This window comes from Ptychodera flava, chromosome 21 (genome assembly GCF_041260155.1).
Source record: "Ptychodera flava strain L36383 chromosome 21, AS_Pfla_20210202, whole genome shotgun sequence".
NCBI lineage: Eukaryota > Metazoa > Hemichordata > Enteropneusta > Ptychoderidae > Ptychodera > Ptychodera flava.
The window spans coordinates 27,904,593-27,920,190 of record NC_091948.1 but is presented as its reverse complement, the minus strand read 5'-3'; the positions used below and the strand labels follow the sequence as shown (position 1 = coordinate 27,920,190).

General features: G+C 36.8%; 1 protein-coding gene across 1 annotated transcript in view; it reads left to right on the top strand.

Moving 5' to 3' along the window:
- Positions 1-7,482, top strand: part of LOC139121900 (semaphorin-2A-like) — a 33,959-nt gene extending 26,477 nt beyond the window's left edge. Inside the window, exons 16-17 of the mRNA XM_070687193.1 lie at positions 5,247-5,353; positions 5,734-7,482. Of these exons, the coding sequence (XP_070543294.1) occupies positions 5,247-5,353; positions 5,734-5,811 (185 nt within the window). The 3' untranslated portion in view covers positions 5,812-7,482. The remainder of the gene's footprint in view (positions 1-5,246; positions 5,354-5,733) is intronic.
- The last annotated feature ends 8,116 nt before the right edge of the window (positions 7,483-15,598 follow it).

The following is a 15,598-nucleotide window of genomic DNA, read 5'->3' as shown; positions in this document are numbered from 1 at the left end:
CATTTTGGGTCAAAATTTTATTTTACCAAAACCGCTTGCCTGACAGCTTTAATATTTGGTATTCAGGTTCATAGGGACGATCAAAATGTGAAATATTCAAAGGTTAATGAAATTTACAATTTTGTATTTTTGGGTCCATTATTTTTTATTTTTGGTCAAAAAATTTGTACTCGTCTGACAGCTTTGATATATCGTATACAGGTTCCTACAGATGAACTAAATGTGAAATATTGAAATCATGACGAAATCTACAATTTTGTATTTTGCGGGCAATTTTTCCCATTTTTGGTCAAAAAATTTGTTTCTCAAAAACTGCTTATTTGATAGCTTTGATATTTGGTATACAGATTCCTAAGGGTTGTCTTAATATGATTGAAATTATGATGAAATCTGCAACTTTGTTTTTCTGGTGCAATTTTTGCTAGCTTTGGTTGACGTTTTCTTAGGGATAATCTTCATGTGATATGTTGAATTTATGATGAAATCTTCAATTGTGTATTTCTGCAGCAATTTTTCCCATTTTTGGTCAGGCAATCCTGAAATGAGCTATTAAAGATTTTCACCTTCTTCAACATATTTGTTACAAAAAGTTAATCTCTACGTACCACAGCGATGCTTTCAGCCGTTAGGGAGCTTGTGTGTAAACGAGGCTGACAAGAATGGTGTACTTATGTCTCTTTCCAAAGTCTATATGACTCTAGTTTTCAGTCTAGAAAATACAGTAAATAATGTACTCCAAACTACGGCCCCTCTATCACCGGTGATAGAGGGACCGTGTTCAAACAACAGAAAGAAATGTCTCACTAAAGTGACCTCAACTTCTTTACTTACATATTACTATAATTACTATGAAAATATATTTAAAAGAATGTAACTTCTTTAATGTAAACAACTTGAATTATGCAATGTCTAAGTATACCAACTAATAGGAACTATATTTGATACTTAAAATTACAGTAAAGTCGCTTGTACATGTACTTGTTTGTATGCACAATAAATAAAAGCATGAGTATGTTCGCATGTGCCTATTAAGGTTACGGTATTAGAGGTCACATACATACATATAGATTACCATACTGAACCAGATATGAACTGAAAATGCTCACGTGTTTCATACAGTTATGTGTAAATTTGAACCTTTGCCACATGTTTGCAACTTCATTGAAAGTATTATGATCAACATAATGAACAATAATCACCGCTGATTAATTCTCAAAGGTCATGAAGTATACAAATATGTAATTAGCTGAAATAAAAATATTAAAGTTCTTTGACTGCTGTCATTTATATAGCAAGTGTAATTACCGTTGGCCAAGTCCTTCAAGCCATATATGCCGAGCTGTGAAAGCTCATTAGATATGCAAATTGTAAATTAGCTGACATGAAAATGTGAAATGACTTTCGATATTGTTTTAACCAGGTATAATCATCAATGGTGTCATGTTTTGCCAACTTTGATCAAGTAAATCCCAGTATATATCCCTAATAAGCAAAGTTCATTAAATATGTAAATTAGGAATTGACTTGAGTAAAAATGCTTAAATATTGTCAATAATGTTGTATCATGGTATCTGCAATATATGTAGCAAGTTTTGTCAACTTTGGTCAAGTCAATTCAGATATATATCTCTAATTAGGAAAGTTCATTAAACATGCAAATTAGGAATTTGCTGAAGAGAAAACGATTAATGACTTTCAATAATATTGTATTACAGTGTCTGAAATGTACATAGCACAAGTTACATCAATTTTGATCAAGTCAATTCAGATGAATATCCCTAAGTATGAAAATTCATTTAATATGCAAATTAGGAATTGGCTGAAGTAAAAATAGCGTCAATGACACTGTAGCTCCCATCCTGGACTATTTAGTGTTTGTTCTCTGGTCAGATATTTGAACATGTATGAAAGGGATAAAGTGCATGAAGTGAAAATACTTAAATGAAATGTACTGGAGACAGTGAAATATGTTTAATGTAATTATTCAGAATATAAAATGGAAAAAATACAGAATTAGATATATCGAATACTGTGATACAACCATTAACTCAACAAGTCATTTACAATGACATAGTCCCCACTTGTAATAGGAGTACTAGTCTTGATGGGCAGGAAAATGTGGTCATTAAGAAGTATCATTGGAGTGTATATGTTGAGATCTATGGGCACATAGGTCTATGTCGTTGTTCCCAATTTGAAACACATGAGGCATGTCTAAGTTACGGTTCTAAATCGGGAAAAATGGTCAGACCTCTAGCAGTATTGGCCAGCCAAGAAATACATATGCGCATTATAAATGAGGTACAAGATGTAACATCTTAAGGTCTAATATCCTATCAAAATTGGAGGGTATAGAACTTGTGGTTACTGAAATATGCATATATATGTATAATCAAGGTCAAAGGTCATCAAGGTCACATGACATTTTCAAAAAAAAAAATTATATTCCTAATTATCCCTATATGCCAAAAAATCAGATCTCTAGCTCTATTCGCTTGCCCAGAATTAGATGTGTACATAATTAATGAGGTAAAGCGTGTGCTGTCATAAGGTCTCCCATCCTACTAAATACAAAGGACATAGCACTTGTGGTTACTTATTTATTGACATAATATATATTTAAGGTAAAAGGTCATCGAGGTCACATGACATTTGGTCAAAAAGTTTCTCTCCTATAGTTATCCCTATATACCAAAAATCAGACATCCAGCTCTATTGGCTCGCTCAGAATGAGATATGCGCATAATTATTGAGGTACAGTATGTGGCGTCATAACGTGTCCCATCATACCAAACATGAAGGGTGTAGCACTTGTGGTTAGCGAGTTATGGAAAAATATGTATATTGGAGGTCAAAGGTCACCGAGGTCACGTGACATTTTGTCAAAAAATTGTCTTGCTAAGTTATCCCTATATACCAAAAATCAGACCTCTAGCTCTATTGGCTCGCTCAAAATTTGATATGCGCATAATTAATGAGGTTCAATATGTGGCGTCATAAGCTGTCCCATCATACCATACATGAAGGCTGTAGCACTTATGGTTACTGAGTTATGGACAAATATGTATATTTGAGGTCAAAGGTCACTGAGGTCACGTGACATTTGTCAAAATAATTGTATTGCTAAGTTATCCCTATATACCAAAAATCAGACCTCTAGCTCTATTGGCTCGCTCAGAATGAGAAATGCGCATAATTAATGAGGTACAATATGTGGCGTCATAAGCTGTCCCATCATACCATACATGAAGGCTGTAGCACTTGTGGTTACTGAGTTATGGACAAATATGTATATTTGAGGTCAAAGGTCACCGAGGTCACGTGACATTTTGTCAAAAAAATTGTATTGCTAAGTTATCCCTATATACCAAAAATCAGACCTCTAGCTCTATTGGCTGGCTCAAAATTAGATATGCGCATAATTAATGAGGTACAATATGTGGCGTCATAAGGTGTTTCATCATACCATACATGAAGGCTGTAGCACTTGTGGTTACTGAGTTATGGACAAATATGAATATTTGAGGTCAAAGGTCACCGAGGTCACGTGACGTTTTGTCAAAAAAATTGTATTGCTAAGTTATCCCTATATACCAAAAATCAGACCTCTAGCTCTATTGGCGCGCTCAAAATTAGATATGCACATAATTAATGAGGTGCAATATGTGGCGTCATAAGCTGTCCCATCATACCATACATGAAGGCTGTAGTACTTGTGGTTACTGAGTTATGGACAAATATGTATATTTGAGGTCAAAGGTCACCGAGGTCACGTGACATTTTGTCAAAAAAATTGTATTGCTAAATTATCCCTATATACCAAAAATCAGACCTCTAGCTCTATTGGCTGGCTCAGAATTAGATATGCGCATAATTAATGAGGTACAATATGTGGTGTCATAAGGTCTCCCATCATACCAAATATGAAGGGTGTAGCCACTTGGGGTTACTTAGTTATGGCCATATATGTATATTTGAGGTCAAAGGTCATTGGGTCACATGACATTTTGTCAAAAAAATTGTATTGCTAAGTTATACCTATATACCAAAAATCAGACCTCTAGCTCTATTTGCTGGCTCAAATTAGATATGCACATAATTAATAAGGTACAGGATGTGATGTCATAAGGTCTCCCATCATACCAAATATGAAGGGTGTAGCACTTGTGGTTACTGAGTTATGGACATATACTCATATTAAGGTCAAAGGTCATCGAGATCACATGACATTTTGTCAAAAATTTGTATCGCTAAGTTATCCCTATATACTTATTTTCACTTTGTTTAGTGTGATTAGATATTATTTTAGCTGAAAAAAGGGTCCAGGGAAAGTAAGGAAATCCAGTATTCCACAGTGTAACAATTGGCTGAAAATATAAAATTTCTTTCAGTCTCTAGAATCCGAAACCGAATCCGAAACCGAATCCGAAACCGAGTCTAATTTCAGCATCGTCTAGCCAGAGTGTAACGTGGGGATAGCGCCCTCAAACCACAGATACCGGCTTCCCATAGACTACCATGTATCAGAAAAATTAAAACTGTGATAACTTCATTAATATGCAAGCACGCCCACCAAAACCTTTTCAGTTCTAGCCATTTGAATTCTGAAGATGTCTACCAAATTTGACTGAAATACGTTCAGCCGTTTTTGAGAAAATGGACCCACAGACAGACAGACGGACAGACAGACAGACAGACAGACGGACAGACAGACAGACAGACAGACAGACAGACATCGCTGCGACATATGCTCACGTGTGTGAACACGTGAGCAAAAATAGCATGCGAATTCCTAACAATACAAATGATCCTCTCAGCTCTATTAAACTCATTACAGTGAGTAAATTAAAACAGCAAAGAATCTAAAGCTTCTCTGTCAGACAACATATTCAGTTATATTTCAGTCCGCATGGTTACATTATAGTAATGTTGTACATTGGTATATGGGTTTCTTTCAGTCCATCCAGTGCAACAATACTTAACATTTAGCTATGAACATTTAATGCAACATTCTTTTACCAAAAATAACTATTGTAACACCAGTTTCTTATACATTTATGTTTTTATTGCAAATGAGTTGATGAGTCTGTTCAAACTGCCATTTCTGTGATGAGATAAAGGAAAACATAATAAATTATTCAGATTGAAGTTTGCAATTTTTGTAATGTACAATGCATTTTTCCCTGTGACCTGCCATAGTTGCATGTACCGGTAGTTATGTGCATAATAATATTTTATTTTGGCAGAATGTGTTACTCAGAGAAGTCTTGATGGTCAGATCACCCGCTACAAAGAAGCCCGGGAAAAGATTGAAACCATCAGATCTTGCTCCACCAGTACAACTGCAGCACCAGTAAGTATTTTTGTAGTTAAACTTTTTGATACTTGCTGAACAAATCTGATTTAATCAGAATAACAGAATACTGTTTTCTATCACGAAAGTTTTCACAATATTTTGATTGTAGAATAATTGATCTTCAAAGTGAATAATAGTTATGAAGACTTTCAACATTAAATGTTTTTTCTACATCATAAGTATTACCAGCTTTTTCCCTTTGTTTTAAATAAATACATAAGCACAATTAAAAAAAATTATAACAAGTTATGTTCAAATTGATAATTTAAATACAGATAACAGTACCCACAGTTTGTCACATGTTAATTGCATAATGTTTCGAAAAAAATATTCAGAACGGTCATTGTCTTACACTCCTCTTCTTTTTCTTTCTGCAGGGTGATGACACCTGTATTTGTCATGTGGACACAATTCAGTGCGGTGATTGTTGCTCTAGCGAGGGATCATTTCCCTAGATGGACTGTCATTTGCTTGCTCTTAAAATACAGTTTGTGCGGAGTGACTTAACTATTATCCTTACTTGGGTGAATTCAGATTTATCTTCTGTTTTGCATAAATACTCATTACCTAGTTTTGTTTTTATGTACAACATACAATAACCAAATAACGGAACATGTAACCTTTATACAGAGTTATAGCAACTATATAAGGTCTATACATTAGGTGTTTACATCATTAATATATGATCACCAGCAGCACCTATGACCAAAAAACAAATGTCTTTTGTTGGTAAGAGTGAAGGTGTGACTTAATCGAAATTTGTAAAAATCTTTAACATTTTTTTCCATAGAATGGAGTATGAAACACATCTGCATCGATTCCCCAAGGCTGTGGACTTGAACGTGTTTATCTTCTCACAGGAAGATAATCCATGAGATTTGAATGAGAGTTTGAATCAAAACGTAAGGCTTTAATACAATAATAAAACGGAATCAATTAAAATTGGATAATTTCCACATTCCATTAGGCATGTTTTTGGTAACATTTATAAAATGTTATCCTCTTTCAAATGCTATCACGTGGACAACGCAGTGGAGACTTGCTATCGAAGCTTCACAGACACATTTTAGCAATTAAGGTATGGATTTTTATAGATACAACTTTTGTAAACATTTTGTCTGTATTCCCCAAAGTTCAGAACATTGCTGTTTTGGCATTTGTGTGACAGAGGCATATTGGATGCCAATATCATCACTCTGCGTCTTGTGTGTTTAAGTCTGTCTTTCTGTCCGTCTGTAGACCAAATTTGTGGAGATCGTAACTCAAAAAAATTATGTGACCAGGTTTGGTGTAAGGAATTACTGGATAATTCTCTAGAAGTGAGTGGAATCTCAGACATGTGGCTTTCATCATTATGAAAATATTATATTATTATTATGATTTTTCCAAATTTCCAAAAAATTCCGTTATTGACAGAGGTATTTCTCTGATAATAGCTGTATATATTTGAAGAGACAATTTATTTTATATTTGTTCAAATTTGCATGAAATTTGCATTGTTTAATTTTTGACTTGTGAAGATTATTGTGATATTTGCACATGAAAACTTTTTTGACAGTTTTCTCTTTCACTTATATCATATTTTAACATCATATTTTTCATGAAACGCAAGTCCAACTGCCTTCAGTTTACGTATTCCTAGACATTTCTGCTTTGTGTTTCTGTGAAAGGTATCAAGCAATCCGTACTTCAGTTATTTCCATATTTGCCGTTTTAGGTGGTTCCGGAAAAAAATCATTTTCAAATACATATTCTTTTTCTCTATAACAGCCATATGATACGGTGGCTATGAAAATCTGTTGCTGTTCAGTCCTAAGGGCAGTGCTTTTCCAGGTATAATTTCAAATATGTACTGAATAGACTCAAAAGACTTTAAATGCACTAGCAATTTATGTGTAATTCATGTTAATGTTTTATTTGCCGTAATCGGAGTCAGAATTATTTTGCTGTTCAACAGTCATGTATAAGTTTCAAACCTTGTATATATTTGGATAAATGAATATCCTTAATGATAGCATGTGCATTGCAGCTGAATGTTACCTTGTACTGAAATGTCAATTCTATGGGTCTTGGAAAGTATGTTTTGAAATCATACATATATAATGAAAATTAGAGGAGAAATTTTCCTTAAGAGAAATGGTCAGGAATACCATATTGAAGACGAGCTTCACAAGCAAAATGGGGATGTTTGCCTCAAACATAACAGAATAAGAGATACACTGTAGCATGTATCTTGCTATGAGTATCCATCCTCTATTTCATTTGGACGACAGGAGTGTGTTTAATGTTCATAGTAAAGGGATCCAAGTTGACATACAAAACAACTAAGGGAGGGGCAATTGGATGTGTGAAGCGGATGTTTAAATTGGAAAAATCAGCAGGCAAAGTAATAAATGCTGACAGAGGATTTAATGGCAATGCTTGTTTGTGGGAAAAATATTTACAGTATATGGACGACAGATACACGCCAAAAGTGGCGTATGTCACTGAAATGTGTCACTTACACTTGTACAAGTCTCTCGTGATATGCTAAATGTCATCCGCCTTGATTGATACGATGTCATTCCCTCAGGGACGTGCTACTTTCAAGAAAAAATATGATTGCAAAGTGGTCAATGTACGCTCAGAGTTGGTTTGGTGACGGAGAGATATGATTACATGTCGGCTCATGCTGTATCAAATTTAATCATGCGACGGAGATAATTAACACCACGATTTTCGCAGTCGCGAGTCCTAGCCATATTTCTTTTTCCCGTCTTAGTTGTATATGCTCGACACTTCGAAATGGCTGGAAGTACAACCACTTCATTGCCAAAGAAAATACAAATAACGACCAAACGATCCAAAATGCCGCCACCAACAAGGCTAAAGTAACATAAGATTATATATAGATAATATATAAATGTGTATCTCCAACATAAAGGTTTACTGACCATTTTTTCGAGCTACAATAGTGTGCACATTTTTGTTCTTGTTATATCTAACAGTTGACAATAAATCGAGCACCACCACGGCCAAAATAGTGTTGGTGACCTCACAGAATACTCAAGACACGTAAAATCGGAAGATCGTTACTGAAGAAAAGAAACATTCAACCTGTCAATTGATGTTCGGTTCGTAAATTTGATTGATTGGCTACAAAAAGTTATGGGTGTTTTCGATTGCTATTTGATCATTTACAAGCATTTACCAAGTGTCAATATTTTAATTTGGGGGCTAGTTGATTCCGGAGTTTCAGATCTCGTGACGGAGTTATGTGGTCTTACGTAAAATTACGGGATTCCAGCATTTCAAGGAAACTATTAAAGCGGCATATATAATTGGCGCTACATTGTCGTTATTGTACACTATCTGCTTCATATGAATCTTCTAGACAATACAGTGACTCGATATAAGTTTTACTGAATGTACAAATCATAGGACAGGTGTAAGTTTTACTGAAGGTGAAAAATCTAGGACAGGTGTATTGAAATTCTGTAAAATTGGCCAGCTTAAAAAGGCAAAGTCGTCGAAAGACGTCGGAAAAAAGTAACCCCCTAAAAAAACAAACAAACAGAACCCCACAAAACAAAATATGAAAACTAAGGATACACTTTCGCCATAAATTTGCAATTTTTTATGTCACAAAATAGACAACACTGAAATAAAATTCTTTCCTCGTGATGCTCAAGTTAGACCTCAATAATCTGTAATCTGCACTATTCTAATAGCTTCCAGTTCCCATGGATGGAATAAAAACACTATGGTATATCGTGATTTGCAACTAGGTGTACGATGATATCGCCTGTTTAACTGAAAAATCGAAAAGATACTTAGAACAACTGTCATAAGTGAGTGTTTTACATACCCCTTTTTGTCCATCAGTTTTTGAGTGACGACCCTTCCTTTCTTCATTTTAAGTGGCTCCTCCCATTCTTCCGTCCCCCCGACTGCTCCCTTACTATTCGGTCTGTCCTTCACTTGTAGGCCCTACTACTTGCTGATTGGCCCTACACTATTTATTTTTAACGTGGCTTTTCAAGTTTGTTTCGCGTGTCATGTCGATGTGTGTGCTCGGGCGACGCGCCGAGACATGGAATGTATTGCGCCCAACAAAATGACTATTTTTAGCTATAGGGCCTATGCAATCGTATTGTGGCAAAGACGCGACGAATGCAGGGCGGCTTTGAATTATGACTTTTGAACTTATGCAGTAGAACAGTGCCTACAAGGAAGTGGTTAGGATTACACTAAGTTCAGGTGTCCCGGACAAGAATTTGTGTTTCCCAACAGCCTGTCACTGGTGATTACCTCATGGTGAAACAGTTGACGTTCGTTCTTGCCGAAAGAAGCTCGTAGTAGAAGATTTTAATATCGGTAAGATGTTAAAGACGCCCATTGGTTATAAATACCGGATTACATGAAAGGACGCTCATTATGCGAAGAGACACCGTGCGAGTAGCTTGAACTGAGAACTCCACAGATTGCGTTTTTTTGTTTTTTACGAAAATTTATGAAATGAGAATGCTCTACAGCAGGGTAAATACCTGATCAATACATAACGACTCCATATTTTTTTAAACCGATAGGTTTTGGGTACAATTATAGTGAGTAATTGTGCATGGCCAGTGAGAACGTCGACCCAGGGGACGCCGATCGGGATTCCAATACCAATGTCAATCAAACCTTGTGCAAAGTAAGACACGAGTTAGCTGGATGTGTACCTAAAGTTTATTAGCATTCGCCTTATCTGCTAATGGTGACTAAAATAAATAAGATACAGTGTATGTGTCAAGATTTCTAGTGTCGAAAGACGTGCGCAATAGTTTCTTCACAGTTATCCAACTTTTGTACTGTACCTACCCCCCACATTTCTGGGGATAAAAAACGTGATCAGACTACATTCAAGTTGATTACATCGTAGTAACCGTGAACACGGTCCCTCCACAAACGTGCCATGAAGAAGAAAATGTATTATCGGGTTCTCTCTTACTGGAAAGTTTGATGGCCCTGAAAAGGGCTGTTTGGTTTGATTTTGTGGCTTCTACCGTACACCCAACGATGGCAAATGTGTATGGTACGCTAGGCAAATTTGGATATAACAATCGGACAACAAAAGTCACACAAAATGGCATATCAATTTGCTTCTTTTGACGAGTACGTCATCGGCCTGCATCAGATGCTGTTTTCAGGCCAAAAATCGCTAATCACGCCACCAAGCGTGTGTCCGGTCAATGATATCCCAATACTTCCGTCAGAGTCAGATAGACGCGTTGCCACACTAATGATGCTAAACTCAGAATGACAAATCAAGAAATGTTCAATACCCAGGCACAGAGCTGTGAAGTGGTACGGTATCCGTGTATAGTTTCCCATGGAGTGTCATTTGTACCTCCATGAGTCTACTAATAAACCAAATGTTTATTTGACCATGGAGCTATAAAGGATGATTTGACTTCCTCTGTTTCGTTCCGCCGTCACTTCGAGCGTACGTATCCACGTGAGCAAGTGCCATCTTATCGATAACCGACGCGATGCAGTTCCGCTGCATATCGATCAAAGTTCATTACGTCTGAGAAATTTACGAGATTTCCTGTCCGAGTTTTCGAAATGCATCTGATTTTTGTACTTTTTTTGTTCGAATGCAAACGAAGTCACGCAGCAGAAATTGGCAAATAATGTAATACACGATGATCTGGACTTGTTTTCTGACTTCCGACCGCCATCTTGGCCTCATAAAAGTTTTACGTTGGCTGGTTGAGTACGTCGGGATCACAGTTCAATCTTCAGAAAATACTCATTTTATATTATTTCGACATCGATGTTTCCAAATTTAATAAAACATTAGTTCTAAGAATTTGAGAGATTCGAACGATGCAGATCGTGTTTTTTGCATACCAGTATATTGACTTGTAATTTTGTGGATCGAGGCATAGAGTAGAGGGGGGAAGATGGTCGAGGACACTGTCCGCATCCGGTGCCAAGCGACACACTGCTGGAATCGGTGAAATCTGTAACTCGAACGCTCCAAGCATGGTGAAAACACCTCATGCCAAAATGTACGTACTCCGACGTGCTCATCGACGTTCGACATGAATTTATGTTTGTAAATCTACTAATATAGCGGTGTTTGACGCAAAACAATGAAAACGATACTATGTTGACAGGGTGGAGTACCCACTAATGCGCGAACCTGGGATTGAGAACGGCGGCTTTAACACTACTCCCGGGAGGTCATGCTGTATAAATGTCAGGTCTGTCTTGGCTTATCTTGGTGCATGGTGTAATGGCGGCGAGAGCGCCCATATTTGTCTCTGTTTTTAAGTCTCTCTCTCTCTCTCTCTCTCTCTCTCTCTCTCTCTCTCTCTCTCTCTCTCTCCCTCTCTCTCCCCCCCCCACACATAACAAAAACATTGGGCCCTCTTGTAGTGTAAATGTGAATGGCGAAAAGTAAAATTTACCTCAATACTTTAACGTTTGAATTACCTTGCAAGGACGCAGTCACTTCCTAATTCCTTTCACAACAAATTTCTCTAACACCGAGAAAGCAAGCCTTAACAAGGCTTGAAACAATATTATATGCACAAACACGAAATTAAAACACAAAGGGTCAAGAACGCCGGTCTTGGATGGGTCAATTATGACACCTGACGCACACCTGATCCCTTCACATATGGTAGAGTAAGTCAACGATGATTGACTCTACAGCCTGGCTTCTTCTTTAATATAGGGAAGATGGATTCTCCCCTTAGGCGGAAGATGAGTAGGGCGACTGATGAAGGGATGTAATACTGAAATCCCGAAATGTGCGTGAAGACGAATCGCAAGAATTAAACTCCTCAGCCTACAGGTGATCTGGCACAGAAAATGGCCAGGGTGAAATCACTTGTACACGTACCGTTAACTTAGCGGCGTCTCGTCATATGATCCACTCATTCACCATATCGCTAAACCGTACATATCACTACAACGGTAGATCCGATATGAAGTTGCCTTCATTTCCCTTTTACCTGTATTTTGGTTGTTCAAATTGAAAATATGGTGGCAACTTCACTAATATAACTGTCATGCTTATTTTATTACCATCAATGTTATTCGTTCTCAGTGTTACTCTTTAGAGACAGCTCCTGCTGCATACGACCCATACTTTAACATGGGTTTATTGCACGTTTGGCCTTGGTTGATGAAGCGTCGTATTGATTTGTCTGTATTTGCGGGTACATTACAAGAATATGACGCGATATCGAGCAAACTTCTTGTTATCACCCCTTTTATCTACTACTCGTTCGCCCAGTTTAGCGTTGTATTCATTGCTTCGCTTTGATAAAGTTTGTGTGTGCGATGTGTGATAGTGAGCGTACGTGCGTGAGTGCTTCACGAACTCTACAACGTGTGGAGCGGTCGCAGTCAGAAAAATGTAACAACTAAGCCGGCCATTGAACCACTCTTTTTTGAGAGTGGGGATTTAGCCGTGCGGTTCTGTCTGCTGCCTCTCCGCTAGGCGACTGATGCCGTATGTTGTGGGTTCGAACCCGATTGAAAACATAATGCATAACATGGTTATCATTGCTTTCCTGACGACGTTCCAAAATTAGCGACTAATTCAAATTTAATCAATTTAAATATTTAGATGTTGAAACGGGTTTTCACAGTTTGAAGGATGTTTACATTTAAGTTTAGTATGACGGTAGTTGTAAATCACAGGCTTAAGTGTTTAAAATGAGTAGTTTTTTTAATTTGTGTAGTGAAAAATAAACCCACACGTTCGCGAAAGTTATGAGGCCTGCAAAAAACCGGGTCAAGTGAGTCATAATCTAACTCGTGCCAGCATGCAGCATTCCACAACAAAGAGGGTGCACGATCGAGCGGCCGCGCAGCGACCATATGGGGGCCCGTTCTGGTCAAAATTGTGTTTTATAAATTTTAGTATGTTAGAATTAATTTTATGTAGACTGGAATTAATTTACTAGCACCTCGAATTAATTGTATCTTTCTTTTAATTAATTTTTATATGCTTTAATTAATTTTGTGTAGTCATACCGAATTAATTTTATGTGTTCCAATTAATTATTTCTGCTTATCTTTGCTGTAATTAATTTTATGTAGTCTAGAATTAATTTTGCTAACATTTCAAATTATTTATATGTTTTTTATGTGCCGGAATTAATTTTATGTAGTCTAGATTTAATATATTAATTCCTTCAATTAATTTTGGGTTCAAAATGTTTTCACGTGCTGCAATTAATTGAATGTGTGCTAGAATTAATTTCTACTAGTGTCTTGAATTAATTTTGTGTTCGGTCGAAATAATTATGTGTTCGCTCGAATTAATTATGTCTTTGAGCAAATTAATTTTATGTGTTTGCTCGAATTAATTATATGTGTTTGCTCGAATTATTTTCGGCCGATCCCACAGTCCTTTGCGCACGCTTTCTTAAATCAATATGGCGGCTCCCGACCGGAGTGGTTTATTCAGGCGTTCGAACCGTGATCTGTGAAAATGGAAATCAATACAATAAAGTGATCACAAAAACTTTTGTAGTGTCTCCTGTCTGAGGGATCGTGTATGTGATTGCCATAGAGCGAAGCCTGACCAATTTTGTGTTTACGTCAGACATGAACGTTCACCCTTTCTATCGGGCTTTGCCAATCATCGTGTACTGAAGTGTAGTGCAGTGTACCGTAAGCGTACGCAGCAATCGAAAATGAAATCTGCCGAACAGATATCTACGAATATGAAAACCAATAAAGAACTTATAATAACAATGACCACCAGGAAATGTCTCCAAGCTTGATTACTGTCAAATGTCCCTAATTACAAATATAGCATTCGGCAGTTTCACCTCTATCTGTATATATAATACAGATAGACACAGGCGCTTAAAATGCCGCTACGCGAAGCCGGCCTAGCGCCTGTATACCGGAGGAGAAAACAGGCCGGCTTCGCGTAGCGACAGTTTAAACGCCTGTGTCTATCTGTATATATATATACAGATAGAGGTGAAACTGCCGAATGCTATATTTGTAATTAGGGACATTTCACAGTAATCAAGCTTGGAGACATTTCCTGGTGGTCATTGTTAAGTTCTTTATTGGTTTTCATATTCGTAGATATCTGTTCAGCAGATTTCATTTTCGCCTTGAATGCTGCGTACGCTTACAGTACAATGCACTACACTACAGTACAGTACACGATGATTGGCAAAGCCCGATAGAAAGGGTGAAAACACAAAATTGGTTGGGCTTGGCTCTATGGGCAATCACATACAAGATCCCTCAGACAGGAGACACCACAAAAGTTTTTGTGATCAGTTTATTGATATCCATTTTTACAGATCACGGTTCGAGCGCGCGCCTGAATAATACCACTCCGGGTCGGGAGCCGCCATATTGATTTAAGAAAGTGTGCGCAAAGGACTGTGGGATCGGCCGAAAATAATTCGAGCAAACACATATAATTAATTCGAGCAAACACATAAAATTAATTCGAGCGAACACATATAATAATTCGCACAAACACAATTAATTCGAGCGTACACACACATAATTACTTAGACCGAACACAAAATTAATTCAAGACACTGGTAGAAATTAATTCTAGCAAACATTCAACTTGCAGCACGTGAAAACATTTTGAACCCAAAATTAATTGAAGGAATTAATATATTAAATCTAGACTACATAAAATAAATTCCGGCACATAAAATAAATAATTTGAAATGTTAGCAAAATTAATTCTAGACTACATAAAATTAATTACAGCAAAGATAAGCAGAAATAATTAATTGGAACACATAAAATTAATTCGGTATGACTACACAATATTAATTAAAGCATATAAAAATTAATTAAAAGAAAGATACAATTAATTCGAGGTGCTAGTAAATTAATTCCAATCTACATAAAATTAATTCTAACATACTAAAATTAATAAAACATAATTTTGACCAGAACGGGCCCTCACACGACCAGCTCTGCCGAAACAAAGAGATTGCTATTTGTACAATACTAGTCAGTTCATGTCTACGATTTATGCATGTCCTTGACGTCCCATTATCATCTTGTATAGAAATATGTGAGCCGATTAATCGACAACGGTCGGCCGTTCCTTATCGCCTTTCAGACTGTTGTTTCACATCCTGGTATTTGCAGTCACGTAATTGAGTTGCCTAACAACAAGACAAAGCATGTGGCTCTGCATGGCAGGGCGAACTGTGTAGCATATATAGGCCTACAATAGGTACAATGCATTTTTCCCTGTAA